General features: G+C 43.8%; 1 protein-coding gene and 1 pseudogene across 2 annotated transcripts in view; both read right to left on the bottom strand.

The window, feature by feature from the left end:
- The window catches only part of SDHB (succinate dehydrogenase complex iron sulfur subunit B), a 34,699-nt gene extending 19,176 nt beyond the window's left edge, over positions 1-15,523 (bottom strand). The window contains exons 1-2 of the mRNA XM_082833617.1: positions 15,393-15,523; positions 5,351-5,478 (exon numbers count right to left, since the gene is read on the bottom strand). Of these exons, the coding sequence (XP_082689743.1) occupies positions 5,351-5,478; positions 15,393-15,464 (200 nt within the window). The 5' untranslated portion in view covers positions 15,465-15,523. The remainder of the gene's footprint in view (positions 1-5,350; positions 5,479-15,392) is intronic.
- LOC309957351 (protein FAM210A-like) lies at positions 1,109-2,339 on the bottom strand (annotated as a pseudogene). The gene is made up of 2 exons: positions 1,960-2,339; positions 1,109-1,582 (listed from the first exon to the last, which is right to left on the bottom strand). The product of its transcript is annotated as a protein FAM210A-like (transcript).

Raw genomic sequence — 15,523 nt, 5'->3', positions numbered from 1 at the left:
TTCTCTTGCCTTATCAGATCACCCATAACAAAGACAGTCTAGAAAGAGGCCCGTTCCCTCTTTCAATTCAAAGGTTAGAACTGAAGTAAAGGCAGAGCAAGAGGAAACACACAAACACATCCTCAAACACACCCACATAAACTGCGGCAACTTCCACATCTGACATGACTGAATTTCATTCCAAGCAGGTTTTAATGATAGCTTTGCTATTTAGAAAATTCAAGTAAAATGCTCAAGTAAGGATGTTTCAATGCAAGAGGAAAACAGCGGCTACAACCTTAAAATTTTACTCCAAAATGGAATCAAGACCGACTCTGGCTGGTGGAGACCAGGTGGCAGGGACAGGCAGGTCCCATCCTCCCAAACCTGCACTGCTGAGAACCACAAGCTCCAGGCACTGCTAAGGGTGTCTGATCTCCACCATAAACTTAAGGTGTGATGATTTTCCCTTTTCCTCTGAGAGATCAGTTGGAGAGGACATGATGCAGGAATTACAGTTTTACGTTCTGGGTGAGAAAGTGCTACGCTGCACAGATTTGCTTAAAAAATTTGATTCTGGCAAGCTTCAGGTAAAAATCATTTTTAAAGGGTCAATTTTTCATTTACATATAACCAATACATCTTATTTACATATACATGACCCAATTTTCATTCAGCTTTCTTCATGTGAAGCCTACATTTTAACTGGTATGTAACCGTTATATACTGTCTTTATAGAAAGACTAAATATCCTCTTATTCACAAACAGTTCTGATGATAACAGTTTGTCTCCACATTGAGAACTGAATATAGTTAAAACCTCAATGAATAACAAAGATGAAGACCTAGAGTTAAATCTGTGGAGGGCTGCATCAGCTATTCAAGGAGAGAGCAGCTGCATCTAAACACAAAGCAAGGATGACTGAAGACATGGACGACTGCTTAACGCTGCTACAGACGTGAAATTCTTATACTGGATTCATTTTTTCTTTTCAAAAAACACTGATTTTTCTAGTGATGTTTAACTTTAAAAAGTTATCTTAGTTCTTTAACCCTCAAAGAACTGCTATATTTAGGCTGCTAACCAAAAAAATAATCAAGAGCATGTACCTTTGTCCATAGTCTCCAAGGGTTAAAGTGCAGGAACTGTCTATAACCTGGTATATATAAGGCACCCTATTCCACTTTTTTCTTAAAAGAAGCCTTTCCTTTGGTCTCTTGCAGTTTTTCACTGAGCCTGTCCTTTGTCTCCTCCAGCTTCTCTGTGAGGAGCTCTTTTGTCTCCTCCATCCTGTCTTGCGGATACTCCTTCACAGGAGGTGGCGTCGACATGTAGCCGTGGCTGCGCAGATACTTCACAGTGAAGGAGGTCCCCCCCAGGGTCACAGTGTACTGCGTAGGCATTGCAATCTTCAACAGGGCATATGCTGTTGGTGCATTTCCACTCTGGGAATTTTTCAGAATGTTTACTACGCTGTCAAGTAACCCAGTAAGTTCTAGAAAAGGAACGACATTCACTCCTTTTATGGCTGCATAATAAAACATTCCAAACCAAACACCGGAAGTTATTAGATGCACTGGAATAAAAACTTTCCCATATTATCTAAATGTTTTCTTTTTTTAAAAAATAAATTTATTTATTTTTATTTATTTTATTTTTGGCTGTGTTGGGTCTTTGTTGCTGTGTGCGGGCCTTCTCTAGTTGCAGTGAGAGAGGGCTACTCTTTGTTGCGGTGCGCCGGCTTCTCATTGTGGTGGCTTCTCTTTGTTGCAGAGCATGGGCTCTAGGCGCACAGGCTTCAGTTGTTGTGGCACGTGGGCTCAGTAGTTATGGCTCGCGGGCTCTAGAGCACAGGCTTAGTAGTTGTGGCGCACGGGCTTAGCTGCTCCGCAGCATGTGGAATCTTCCCAGACCAGGGCTTGAAACTTTGTCCCCTGCATTGGCAGGCGGATTCTTAACCACTGTGCCACCAGGGAAGCCCTAAATGTTGTCTTAAATCGTTGGTAAGGACTAACTGATCTGTCTTGTAAAGGATCAGGTTCTTCCTTTTTTTGGAGGGAGTTCCTGGGGATGTAGCACTGGATGACAGAACCCTCTTGGGTAAGATATCCTGCTCCCACTGTTTATGGTGAAGGACCCCTGGTTGGCGTGTATGAGCAATGAATGGCTTCCTTTCCTTTGCAGCACACTGGGCAGCAGGTAAGTGCAGCCATCGTTTCCGAGGGCCTGGTACCCAAACCACTCTGGATTCCGACGTATATAAAAGTAATGGCTCCTTTATGTTTTGACAGTGTCCCCAAAGACCAGCTTTATCTGGTTCCATGCATGTCCTACATGCCAGTCGGAATACAGTCTTTGGTACATTTCATTGCATTTTGAAGAACGGAGATTGATGGATTTCAGCTTCTATAGAGACTCAGGACCTGAGGCCGCTGCTGCCGCTCCTCGCTGTGCGGCTGCTCCGAGCCCCTCCACCGTCCCTCCAGTGACAAGCCGAGCGTGGGTCAGGGTGCTGGAAGCTGCGGGCTCAGGCGACTCAGCTTCCGGCCCGCCCACCCGACATACCAGCTCCACCAGCCACCCGCTCGCACCCGCTTTTGCCGGTGCCCTCAGTACGGCCTGATTTTTTTTTTTTTTTTTTTTTTGCAGTACGCGGGCCTCTCACTGTTGTGGCCTCTCCCGTTGCGGAGCACAGGCTCCGGACGCGCAGGCTCAGCGGCCATGGCTCACGGGCCCAGCCGCTCCGCGGCATGTGGGATCTTCCCGGACCAGGGCACGAACCCGTGTCCCCTGCATCAGCAGGCGGACTCTCAACCGCTGCGCCACCAGGGAAGCCCCTGATTTTTTTTTAAAGCAACAATTAGTATGGCTGAACTCAAGATCTGGGCACAGTTCATAAATAGAATTTGGGGCTCCCCCTCTGTACTTCTTTCCAGGATTTCCCCCTCATTTTCTGGTGCTATGGTAGCTTCCAAGTATATCATCTGGTTATTCAAGCTAGTGACCACACTAAGACTGTGGGGTTTTCTTGTCTTTGTTTTCAATAAATTTATTTTCGGCTGCATCGGGTCTTCGTTGCTTCGCGTGGTCTTTCTCTGGTTGTGGTGAGCGGGGGCTACTCTTTGTTGTGGTGCGCGGGCTACTCCTTGTTGCGGTGTGAGGGCTTCTCACTGCGGTGGCTTCTCTTGTTGTGGAGCACAGGCTCTAGGCGTGTGGGCTTCAGTAGTTGTAGCTCGCAGGCTCTAGAGAGTAGGCTCAGTAGTTATGGCGCACAGGCTTCGTTGCCCTGTGGCATGTGGGACCTTCCTGGAACAGGGCTCGAAACCATGTCCCCTGCATTGGCAGGCGGATTCTTAACCACTGCACCACCAGGGAAGTCCCTAGACTGTGATTTTTTTAAATCCAGTTTTAGCCCTTGCACTCCCACATCAACCGGGGCTTGCCCTCAGGTAAAAAAAACATGCAGGGGGCTTCCCTGGTGGCGCAGTGATTGAGAATCTGCCTGCCGATGCAGGGGATGAGGGTTCGAGCCCTGGTCTGGGAAGATCCCACATGCCGCGGAGCAACTAGGCCCGTGAGCCACAACTACTGAGCCTGTGCGTCTGGAGCCTGTGCTCCACAACAAGAGAGGCCGTGATAGTGAAAGGCCCGTGCACTGCGATGAAGAGTGGACCCCGCTTGCCGCAACTAGAGAAAGCCCTCGCACAGAAATGAAGACCCAACACAGCTAAAAATAAATAAATAAATATTAAAAAAAAACAAAACAAAACATGCAAAAACCGTTTATTTATCCAAGCAACACCCTATACTTCCAAGTGTCAACTCCCTTCCAGTGTCTGCCTGCTTTGGTCACTCTCCTGTGCCTTCAGGTCATTGCTTCTTATATTTATCTTATAAACCAGAGTGTACAGTTATTATTTGTTGAAGGGTTAGTATGAGGGAAACTATTCTGCCATTACTGGAAGTAAACGCAATCACTTTAAATTTTATCGTTAAGAACAGAGTTATGAATTTAACTCTTCCAGTTTTAATCACATTCTGTAGTTTTAATTTGCAATGTTTTTATTTTCTAAGTATCTGATAATAATATTTTTATTATTCCTTAATCAAGTAGTTATTTAAAAGAGTGCTTTAAATTTCCAAGTAATTAGGGTTTTTTTGTTCTTAATATGAATTTTTAGTTTTATTGTATTACGGTCAGAAAATGTGGCCTGTACAATTTCCCTTTCTTTGAATTTTATTAATAATTTTTGGTTGCTGAATATTTGATAATTTTGTCTGAGAAGAAGATTATATATCAATTAACTCTATCTTATTAAAAGAGTTTGTGTGTTGATAGAGTTTAAAAAAAGCATTTAAAGTACCTGTGGTTTTCAAACAATTTTTTTGGTGCCATAGAAGCTTTTGTTCAAAAGAAATACTTACTCATTTACAAATAAAACAGATCATAAAACAAAACAGCGCTGGTTCTACTTGGGAGGTGGAGATGTGGAGTGGTGGGAAGCTAGAGCACAGCCCACTAGATTCTTCTTTCCTTTTGGCTACCTGTGGAGATTCTTTAAAGATGGAAGAGGAGTGGTTCAGGACTGGTAATGTGAAGGACTCAACGTGCTGTTGCTGGCTTTGAAGATGTGCACTATGAGCCAAGGAATACAGTTTCTCTAAAAACTGGGAATGGCTCTCAGCTTTTAGCCAACAAGAAAACAGGGACCTCGGTCTTACAACCATAAGGAACTAAATTCTGCCAACAGCTCGAAGGAGCAGAAAACGGATTCTCTAGTCTCCAGAAAGGAACACAGCCTGCTGACACCTTGATTTTAGTCACGAAAACTTTACCAGACTTCTAACCTACAGAACTATAAGATAATAAATCTATGTTGTTTTAAGCCACTGAGTTTGCGGCAATTATTACGACAGAAACAGAAAACTAATACATAAGTATGGATCATTTTTAATATTTAAACTACACCCTATCTTGGCCTATCACCATTCCAGCCAAGTTTACACCGCTTATCACTGTTACAGAATACACAGGTCCATATACATAAATTAACATAAAAACATTGAGTATTTTTAAATTGCTAATGTGTTAATGACTTCAGATACTATGCATAATGCCATCTCTGTCAGTATTCCTAGAAACTGTTATGCTTTGATTTGCAGGAAGGAAACGAATTTTGTAAAAGTTGTTCTTCTTGGTATTATGTTTTTCAATCAGGTATCTACCTTGTTTTAAAAATAGATGATAAATTCCAGAGCCACTGGATAATCTGTTTTTAAACCTTCCAAGGATGGAAAAAGCATGTCCCTGAAATAGATCAAGAGCTCACCTTCATTTATCAAATACCTAGCTTTCAGAGAGATACTCACTTATTCAAATCAATTTCGTAAGTTTGCATATGAGGTTTATCTCCAGTCTTGTCTGGGTCCCATCGATAGATGGCAAATTTCTTGATTCGGGGAGCTGTGGCTGCAGCTGTCTGGGCCCCACGGCAGGCCTGAAATTTAAAAAGTTCACAAGAAGGAAAAAAAAAATCATTAAAAATGCAAGATAAGTCCTTCATTTAGTTGCCACTATAAACTGCAATACTGGATACAAACCCACACATTACTGACACAGTCTTGGAATAGGCAGTCATCCAATATCCAACACACAATACTAAGTACCTGTAATATGCCAGACATGGTGCTGGGGGCTGGTGAAATGGTGCTTAATAAAACAGACATAGCCTTTGCCCTTATAGAATCTACTTTGTAGTGAACAAGAAATGAAATATTCACAATAAAGTGTAGAGAGGGAAGAATGCAGCAGAGACTTGCACTAGTCTAAGTGGTCGGGGAAGGCTCTATAAATGATACTTAAGCTGAGGCTTGATGTATAGGGATGAAGGGGAAGGAGAACAGGGTGTTATAAACCTAGGAACAACACATGTAGAGGCCCGGGTGTGGGACAGCACAGGCACCTGTGAGGACAGAGAGAAGTCCACTGTAAAGCAGGGTGACTTGACAAGGGATGGAAGAGCGGCAGACTCAAGGAAGTTAAGAAAGACTTGTAAGTTTTCATTTTATCCTAAGAGCAATAAGAAGCTAATAAAAATGTATCAGGTGGGTGACACAATCATTTTTCTTTTTGAGAAGAACGTCACTGGCTTACAAAGGAAGAATTGTCACATGACATCTGGGGAAACCAGTTAGAAAGCCACTGCAGTTGTCAAAATGAGATGCTGGTGTTTTTAGATTAGGTGTCTTAGTCTGGGCCATTCTAAAAAAATCCAAAGACTGGGTGGTTTAAACAACAATCATTTACTTCTCACAGTTTTGGAGGCTGGGAAGCCCAAAATCAAGGTGTCAGCAGATCTGATGTCTAGTGAGGACCTTCTTGGTTTGCAGAGAGCTACATTCCTGCTCTATCTTCGCATGTTGGAAAGGGATCTCATGTCTTTTCCTATTTTTATAAAGGCATTAATCCCATCATACAGGTCCTACCCTCATGACCTAATTTAACCCTAATTCCCTCTCATAGGCCCCATTTTCAAATACCACCACAGTGGGGATTAGGGCTTTCACATATGAATTTTGGAGGAACACAAACATTCCATCCATAGCATTATGGCAGGAAACAAGATAAAGAATATTGTATCTTAAAATAAATTTAGGGAACTAACAAACAGCTGAGACCTGCTCTCTCTGATGATTCTGTTCCATCTCCTGGGCACTTACAGTCCCTGCCAGTGGGTTTCACACAGCGAGCCAAGGAATCCTAGAGTGCCACCCAAGGGCTGCCGGGATAGGATAAGGTTAAGAGGGTAGGCCTGACTTCCCTCACTCCTTCAGCCAGAACAGCCTCCCCATAAAAACATATTTGCAAAAAGGGTGCTGTTGCTCAAAAAAAAGTTTTATATTTAAGTTTATACTCATTAAAAAAAACACTATTATTGCCTGGCACCAAATTAAATGCTTTATATTAATTACTCCATTGAATCTTCATTTTAAAGATGAGAAAAATGAGGCTCTGAGATCAAGTGATGGGCCCATGATTACAGAGCTGGTGAGTGGAGCCAGGATTGGAACCCAGGTCTGTCTGTCTGTCTCCAGAACCCATGCTCCTAAACACTGTATTATTCATTTGTGAACATTCTCAGGTCTCTTCTTGGTGCCGTTTTCTTCTCTTTACGTCTTAACTCCTTAAGGGCAGGTGTATTAGTTAGGGTTCTCCAGAGAAACAGAACCAATGGTGTATACATATATATACACATATAGGGAAAGAGATTTATTATAAGGAATTGGCTCACGTGATTACAGGGGTAACAAGTCTCAAGATCTGCAGTTGGCAAGCTGGAGAGCCAATGGTATAGTTCTAGTCCAAAGGCCAGCAGGCTCAAGACCCAGGAAGAATCGTTATTTCAAGTCCAAAGGCAAGAAAAAAAATCAGTGTCTTAGTTTGAAAGCAGTCAGGCAGGAGGAACTTCCTCTTATTCGAAGGAGGGTCAGCCTTTTGTTCTACTGAGGCCTTCAGTTGATTGGATAAGGGAGGGTAATGTGCATTACTCAGGCTATCAATTTTTTAAAGTTAATTAAAAATTTTTAATACAATTTTATTTTTTTACTTTATTTTCTGGTTGCGCTGTGTGGCTTGTGGGATCTTAGTTCCCCGACTAGGGATTGAATGCCGGTCCTCGGCAGTGAAAGCGCGGAGTCCTAACAACTTACTGTATACAGTAGGTCCCCTACATAAGAACCTTCAAGTTACAAACTTTCAAACGTGCGAACGTGCATCTGGTTCCAGCAAGGAACCATCTCCCACCTCCTCTCCCTCCTCCCGTCAGTAATTCTTCTTGTCTGTTCACTCGATGCCAGCCCCTGTACACCAGCTGTTATACTGTACTACTGTACTTTTAAGGTACTGTACTGTAAGATTAAAAATGTCTTCATCTTTTGTGTTTGTTTTTTATGTATTATTTGTGTGAAAAGTATTACAAACCTATTACAGTACAATATAGCCGATTGTGTTAGTTGGGTACCTAGGCTAACTTTGTTGGACTTACGAACAAACCGGACTTACGAACGTGCTCTCGAACGGAACTTGTTCGTATGTAAGGGACTTAACTGTAATGCTAAGCTGCCCCCATCCCACAGTCCTTGAAGCCCTTTTGCATTTAGGCAGATGAAACAAGGTCTCAACAAGTCCTGCTGAGCTTCCACTATGGTGATGAGGGATCCTGCCAGTCCAAAGAGCACTTATAAGGTGAAGATAGAAATATTCAGATGGTATTCCAGGCCAGCTATTTCTCTTATACACCGTTAAAGAAAGTAAAAACTCTTAAGGTTAACTGAGTAATTACAAGAAATGCAATGGAGTTTATTACTTGCTGGCAAAAACCGCCCCAAATTAAGTGAAGCTGAAAATATCAGCTCTCAGCATAAAAGAAGAGAATATATGAAGAAAATGAAAGTGAAGGTGAGGATGAAAGTTGTATTTTATCTTATCACCAAGCTGGCTAAGATCCTTAATAAAAGGAAAGTCATTTCTGCAAATGAACACTCTTCACTAGGGGCTCCAATGTGAAATGACAGGAACGTTTGGCTAATGCCACCTTGTGGTGTTTAAGAGGAAGTGGAGGAAGTGAAAAGATTCCTGAAGACATTATTATTATTTTTTTTTGGCCGCGCTGCATGGCTTTCGGGATCTTAGTTGCCCGGAACCTACAACCTCGGCAGTGAAAGCGTGGAGTCCTAATCACTGGACCACCAGGGAATTCCCTCTTGAAGATATTAGCTCCAGCGGCTTTCGCTTGCTTAACACACCCCCTTTTTTGTTTTTGTTAGATTTAATGAGGTATATTCATTACAATAAAATTCACTAATTTTAAGTGTATAATTTGATGAGTTTTGATAAAGTTATATAACTTCTACCACAATTATGACAGAATATTTCCATTCAGAAAGTTCTCTAGTGTTTCTCTGCAGTCAGCACTCTCTCCCTACCCCTGGCAATTGATCGGCTTTCTATCACTACAGATTTGCCTCTTACAGAATTTCATATACATGCCATGTGACAATACATCTTGAGTCTAGCTTCTTTCACTCAACACGATGCTCTGAGACTCATTCACGTTGTTGCATATACCCATAGATTTGTTAGTTTTTTAAATTACACTTCTCATTTGGAAATAACTGTAGAATCACATGCATTTATAAGAAATAATACTGAGATCCCGTGTCCTCTTCACTCAATTTCCCCCAGTGGTAACACTGTACAGAACTACAGCACAGTATCATAACCAGAGTATTACCACTGATATAGTCCAGGCACAGAACATTATTTCCAGCCCGGCAAAGATCCGCTCTCTTACAGCCACAGCCATGCCCCTCAGGCCTCCCATTCCTACTCCTTCACCCCTAGCAATCACTAATCTGTTACATTTCTGTAATTTTGTCATTTTAAGAATGTTATATAATGTAATCATCTCATATGTAATTTTGGGAGACTGGCTTTTTTTCCATTCAGCATAACTCTCTAGAGACTCAGCCAAGTTATGTGCCTCAACAGTCATTTCTTTTTATTACCACGTAGTGTTCCATGGTCTGATGCACCTCAGTTTGTTAAGCCATTCACCCACTGAAGGATATGCAGGTTGTTTCCAGGTTTGGGCTATCATGAATAAAGTTTAATGAACATTTGTGGACAAGTTTCTGTGTGAACGTAAGTCTCCATTTCTCTAGGATAAATGCCCAGGAGTGTAATTGCTGGGTTGTATGGTGGTTATATGTTTAACTTTTTAAGAAACTGCTCAACTGTTTCCCAGAGTGGGCGGCTGCTATGCCTGAGGCAGGTAGTAGGGGGAAAGGGATAAAGTGTCTTTAAAAAATATACAGGGGGGCTTCCCTGGTGGCGCAGCGGTTAAGAATCTGCCTGCCAATGCAGGGGACACAGGTTCGAGCCCTGGTCTGGGAAGATCCCACATGCCGCGGAGCAACTAAGCCCGTGAACCACAACTACTGGGCCCGCGCTCTAGAGCCCGCGAGCCACAACTACTTAGCCCACGAGCCACAACAAGCCCATGCGCCTAGAGCCCGTGCTCCGCAACAAGAGAAGCCACCGCAATGAGAAGCCCGCGCACCGCTACAAAGAGTAGCCCCCGCTTGCCACAACCAGAGAAAGCCTGCGTTCAGCAACGAAGACCCAATGTAGCCAAAAAAAAAAAGAAAAAAAAAAATTAAAACAAACAAACAAAAACCCCACACAACAGAATATCTGAAGGCGATAAAGCCCAACATAAGTTTTGGGGTACCCCAAAGTGTCACTAATTTTTTTCCAAAACAATTTAAATTCATTTTGAGTTTTGTATACAACGTATTTTATACATTTGGTGGGGTAAGGGGGGGCTAAAAGGAATGAAGAGAGAAGATACTGAAATCAAAATGGCCAGGGCAGGTTGTGGTTCTAAAAGTGATGGAACTTTGTTCATCTTGAGGGCTGAACTAAGAGTTAATCCACAGGATTATGGGAGCTGTGATTAAAACAACATTCCCCAAACAAAGAAATCTAAAAATTTGTTCTGTAGGTGTCTATGTAGTAGAAAGTAATAATAATAGCTTTCATCACTCAGCCCTTACCAAGTGCCAGATGTCGTACTAAATTATGTCTAATCTTTACAACATCTCTATGAGGAAAGTTTTTTATTCTTAATTAAAAAATGAGAATAAGGTCATATAACAGAAGAGCCAGTATTCAAACATAGGTCATCTGACTCCAAAGTCCAACCTTTTAGCTGCTATATAGTGGTGAAAATGCAAATCCAAAACAGAACAGCACAAAAAGATAACTCCTCTCCCCCAAAAGATCCACAGAGCAAAAGTTTTTACTCTACTTATACAATCAGCAAGATTTTAGGCGGTAGTTGGTCCAGATATAGTCATTCACTTATTTGTTCAACTACTATGCTCCAGGGACTGTTCTGGGCTTTGGGGGAATCAAGGACCAAACAGACATACATCCCAGTCCTGTGCAGCTTACCCAGTGATTGGAGGAGACGCACACAAATAAAACCTATAGTTTGTCAGGTGGTGATAAATGCCATGATGGGGGTGGAGGGAGGGGTAGAAGGGGAACAGGGATCCTGGAGACAACTCTAAATGGGGTGGCCAGGGAAGACTTCACTGAAAAGCTGACACTTGAGCAAAGACCCAAAGGAGGTGAGTAAGCAAGCCACACATAAATCTAGGGGAAGAGCACAGAACGCAGAGGGAGCACGGAGCACAAAGATCTTCAGGTGGGAATGTGTCTGAGGAGAAACGAGGCGCCGGTGGTAGCTGAGAATGGAGTGAGTGAGAGGGACAGGAACAGGAGAGGAAATCAGGACGTTAATGGAAGAACCAGACCACGCAGGGCCTTGGAAGGACTTTTGCTTCTACCCCGGGTAAGATGGGAAACTACTGGAAGGTTTTGAGAAGAGGAGTGACAAAGACAAGTTTTGAAAGGATCATGTTGTCTCCTGTTTTGAGAACCAACTGTAGAGGTGCAAAGATGAAAGCAAGAAAAGCAGGAAGTAACTGCGATAATCAGCTAAGAGATGATGATGGCTTGAACGAGGCTGGTGGCTGTGGAAATGGTGAAAAGCAGTTAGTTTTTAAATACACTTTAAGAAGGAACTGACAGATTTGCTTACAGATTGGGAGTGAGGCAAAGAGTAAGGATGACTCCAAAGCTTTTGGCCCAAGCCATGTGAAGGATGAAGTTGCCATCAACTGCGATGGGAGGGAAAGTTGGTGTGTGTGGCAGGATTTTGGTTTTAGGCAAGCAAAGTTTATTAAATATCCATGAGGAGATTTTGAGAATATAGTTGGGTGGCCATCTGAATCTGAAGATTTGGGGTGAAGTCTGGGCTGGAGACATAAGTTTAGGAGGTATCTAAAGCCCAAAGGAGTGTCTATAAGGACGAGGCCTAAGGACTGAGCCACAGCATTTAGAATTTGGGGCAAAAAGGAGAAATCAGCAAAGGGAGACAGAAAGCACTGCCAACGTGCAAGGGGGAAAACCTGAAGCCTGGGATGTCCTGGGAGTCAGGCCAAAAAAAGTGTTTTGAGGAGGGAGTGAACAATATGCTTCAGAGAGCAAAGTACCATGAGAACTGAGGACTGACACTGGATTTAATAAAGCCAAGGTCACTGGTGACCCTGACCCAAGTACTTTCCGTGAAGTGGTAAGCGTGAACAGTCTGACTGGAATAGGTTCATGGGAAGATGTGGGGAGATGAACTATGGTCAGCGCGTTTAGACACCTCTTGAGACATTTTTCTATAAAGATGAGTGGAGAACTGGGGTGGTGGCTGGATCCAGCTTTTCTTTTTTTTTTTTTTAAGACGGAAGAAATTACACCATGCTGTGTGCTGCTGCTGCTGATCCAACAGAGAAGGAAAACCTGATAAGGCAGGGGAGAGGGGAGACTTTCTGGAGAGCTATCTTTGCCTCTTTATTTTTTCACATACAAATCTTGTGGGGTCTTAGTTCCCTGACCAGGGATTGAACCCATGACCCCTGCAATGGAAGCGTGGAGTCTTAACCACTGGACGGCCAGGGAATTCTCATGGAGAGCTATCTTTTTTTAAAAAAAATAAATTTATTTATTTATTTATTTTATTTTTTATTTTTGGCTGTGTTGGGTCTTTGTTGCTGCACGTGGGCTTTCTCCAGTTGTGGTGAGCTGGGGCTACTCTTCATTGCAGTGCACGGACTTCTCACTGTCGTGGCTTCTCTTGCTGCAGAGCATGGGCTCTAGGTGCACAGGCTTCAGCAGTTGTGGCAAGTGGGCTCAGTAGTTGTGGCGCACGGGCTTAGTTGCTCTGGGGCATATGGGATCTTCCCGGGCCAGGGCTCGAACCCATGTCCCTTGCATTGGCAGGAGATTCTTAACCACTGAGCTGCCAGGGAAGCCCTGGAGAGCTATCTTTGAATAAGCAGTGGGACAGAGAGCACGAGTGAAGGGCAGCTACTGGAGTGCTGCCGACTGTCCCACAGTAACAGGCAGAAAAGGAGGATATACAGGAGGAAGTGGGGAGGTGGGCAAAAATTTGAGTTTTTTTTTCTTTGTAGCCTGTCCGGAAATTTATACCACAAACCCATGACCAAGGTGGCGGGAGCGGGAGGGGGGGTGGGGGTGGTCCTTCAAAAGCATTTCTACCTCAATCTACAAAACTAGTGAGTATTCAAGGCTTAGCGCACCTTTGTAGGAAATCTTGGATAAGATGAAACCCACAGTTTATAATTTAAGGGAAGAAGCAAGATCATCAACAACTGGACTGAAACCGGACGGAGGATGAGAAGGGGGAATTCTGGATCATGCTGAAGGCAGCTTGTTATGTCCCTAGGAAATCTTCCTTAAGGAGCAGGCTTGGAGCTAGATGTGTGAGTGGCATGGGTTCAAATCCAAGCTCTACCACTTAGTAGCTGGATGTTCTTTGGCAAATTACTTAACCTTTCTGATTTTATTTCCTCTTTTGTAAGAAGGTCGGGAGTATTAAAATCTACCTCATAGGATTAACTAGAGGGCCAAGTTTCTAGCATGGCTCAGAAAATAAGTTCTGCTTTTTAGTATTGGCAACCGTACCAGTTCTCGTATTATTCTGATTGGCAGATAAGTATCCTACGCCCTGCCAGTGCCAGGAGCAATGATATACACAACTGAAAGTAGGTGGTAATTGCCTTCAAGGAATACAGAGTCTAGACGAAGAAATGAGGCAACACCACAAACAACAGTTAATACATTACAGTTAAATACAGGCAGAACTGTGGTTCGGTGGTGCAAACTAAATAAAAGGAATTCAGAAGAGAAATCCTACTGTGTCCTAGACTCCTAGAAACCTGAATATACCCAGAGCTAATACACCAAGCTCATTACTTTTTAGGTGGCTTTTGTGGGTCTGAATGCATATTCCTACAAGGGGGTGCATGTGTGTGGGAATCTTCTATTTTCTCTGCCCTCAGGAGGCCCTACAATGGACTCACTTGGAATTGCAACACTGACCTATGAAACCAGCTTTTCCTATAATTCATGCTTGGAAGAGGGACCTGAGCTTTAGAACTCGCTCTCCTTGGTGGGGTTCTCACAACTTAATTGCCTGCTCAGCAGCTATAAAAGGAACTGGTAAAAATGTCGTTATCAATCACCAATTTAATGTTCAGAGGGCACCAGCTTGAGGTTCTGGTAGGCAGTCCTCTTTCTCAGCCCTCCTTCTCAGGAAGACTGTAAAATGACTTGTCTAAGTTCACGTATAGCATAGTGGAAAGAGCTAGCATTAGAAGATGGGCCATATGCACGGCGCTGTGCAGCCAGAGCAGTTTCTTAAGATGAGACGTATTCTCATGGGAGTGCAAGAAGAGGAGAGGACCGAATACTTCTTGTACACCTACCATGTGCCCAGATCTGTGCTAGGAATTTTTCACACATTATGTTCAAAACACTGAGTTTAGGTCCTGGAACAACTGGTTCTTGGCTGTGATATTTTTGAGCAAGTAAAAAAATCTTCTTTCTGGGGCCTCAGTTTTCAAATCTCTAAAAAGGAGGTTAGAATTCCTGCTCACCCACCTTACAGGGTTTTTTCAGGAGCCCAGAGGAGGAAAAAAGATTTGAAAGATATTTGTAATACCTCAGTCCCTGATATACACAGATTGCAATGGCAGTTTCCCTTCCCCTTCTACCTGTTTCCATTTAGAATGCAGATCAGAAGTGTGTAGTTTCCTGACAATACAAGGGGCGTGGAGGAAACGTATCAATGCACCCGCAATAATATAAACAAGAGCAGTGCCAAGCTCTGTACCTGTGATCCAAGCCCAAACTCTGTCGGTATTATGATACGTCCTTTACAGACAGGGATACTGAGAGGATGACGCTGCTTTAAGGAACCCAGATAGATCCTCAGGGGGCTGAGTGGATTTTCCTCCGTTTCCCCCTTCCCCTCTTTACTGAGCCCTCAACCTTTGCACCCCGGAGGAGTGCCTCGCCTCCCAGCCCCATCCTTCACGCTCCGGCGGTTCTTTCTCAGAGGGGATGGTTTGGTGGCAGAAAAAGGGCCTGGCGTCCAAATGTTTGGACTCGAATTCTGCTTCCAAGCCAGTCGTCACTCGCTCGCCATGTGACCTTGGGCAATTCAAGTCCCCTCTCTGAACTTTTTTATTCTTATGTCTAAAAAAGTCCTCTCCGCCCAGACCAACTCACAGGCTGCAGAGAGATGCAGAAAGATAACCAGCAGGTATGCTCCCGTCCAAAATCAGAGCCCTGAGCAAACGGGAACTGGTATCCTCCTCCCTGAGGCCTGGCCCTGTGCTCCCCTCAATCTCCTCCGCCGCCCCCTCAACTGCAAGCCATCTCTGTGACTTTCATCCCTGCCCTTCCCACCCCACAGCCGAAGCTCACCTGCAGGCAGGCTCTGCCAAGGGTTGTGGCCGGGAACCGGCGCCTCAAGGAGACTGCGACCACCGCCGCCATCTTGGATCCTGACGTCGAGCCCCACCCCTTAACCCCTGTCACTCTCCGCCGGCGTCCCG

The sequence above is a fragment of the Leucopleurus acutus genome (genome assembly GCF_964270905.1).
Source record: "Leucopleurus acutus genome assembly, chromosome: 2".
In the NCBI taxonomy this organism is placed as follows: domain Eukaryota; kingdom Metazoa; phylum Chordata; class Mammalia; order Artiodactyla; family Delphinidae; genus Leucopleurus; species Leucopleurus acutus.
The sequence above is the reverse complement of the archived record's forward strand: the minus strand, read 5'-3'. Positions and strand labels throughout refer to the sequence as shown.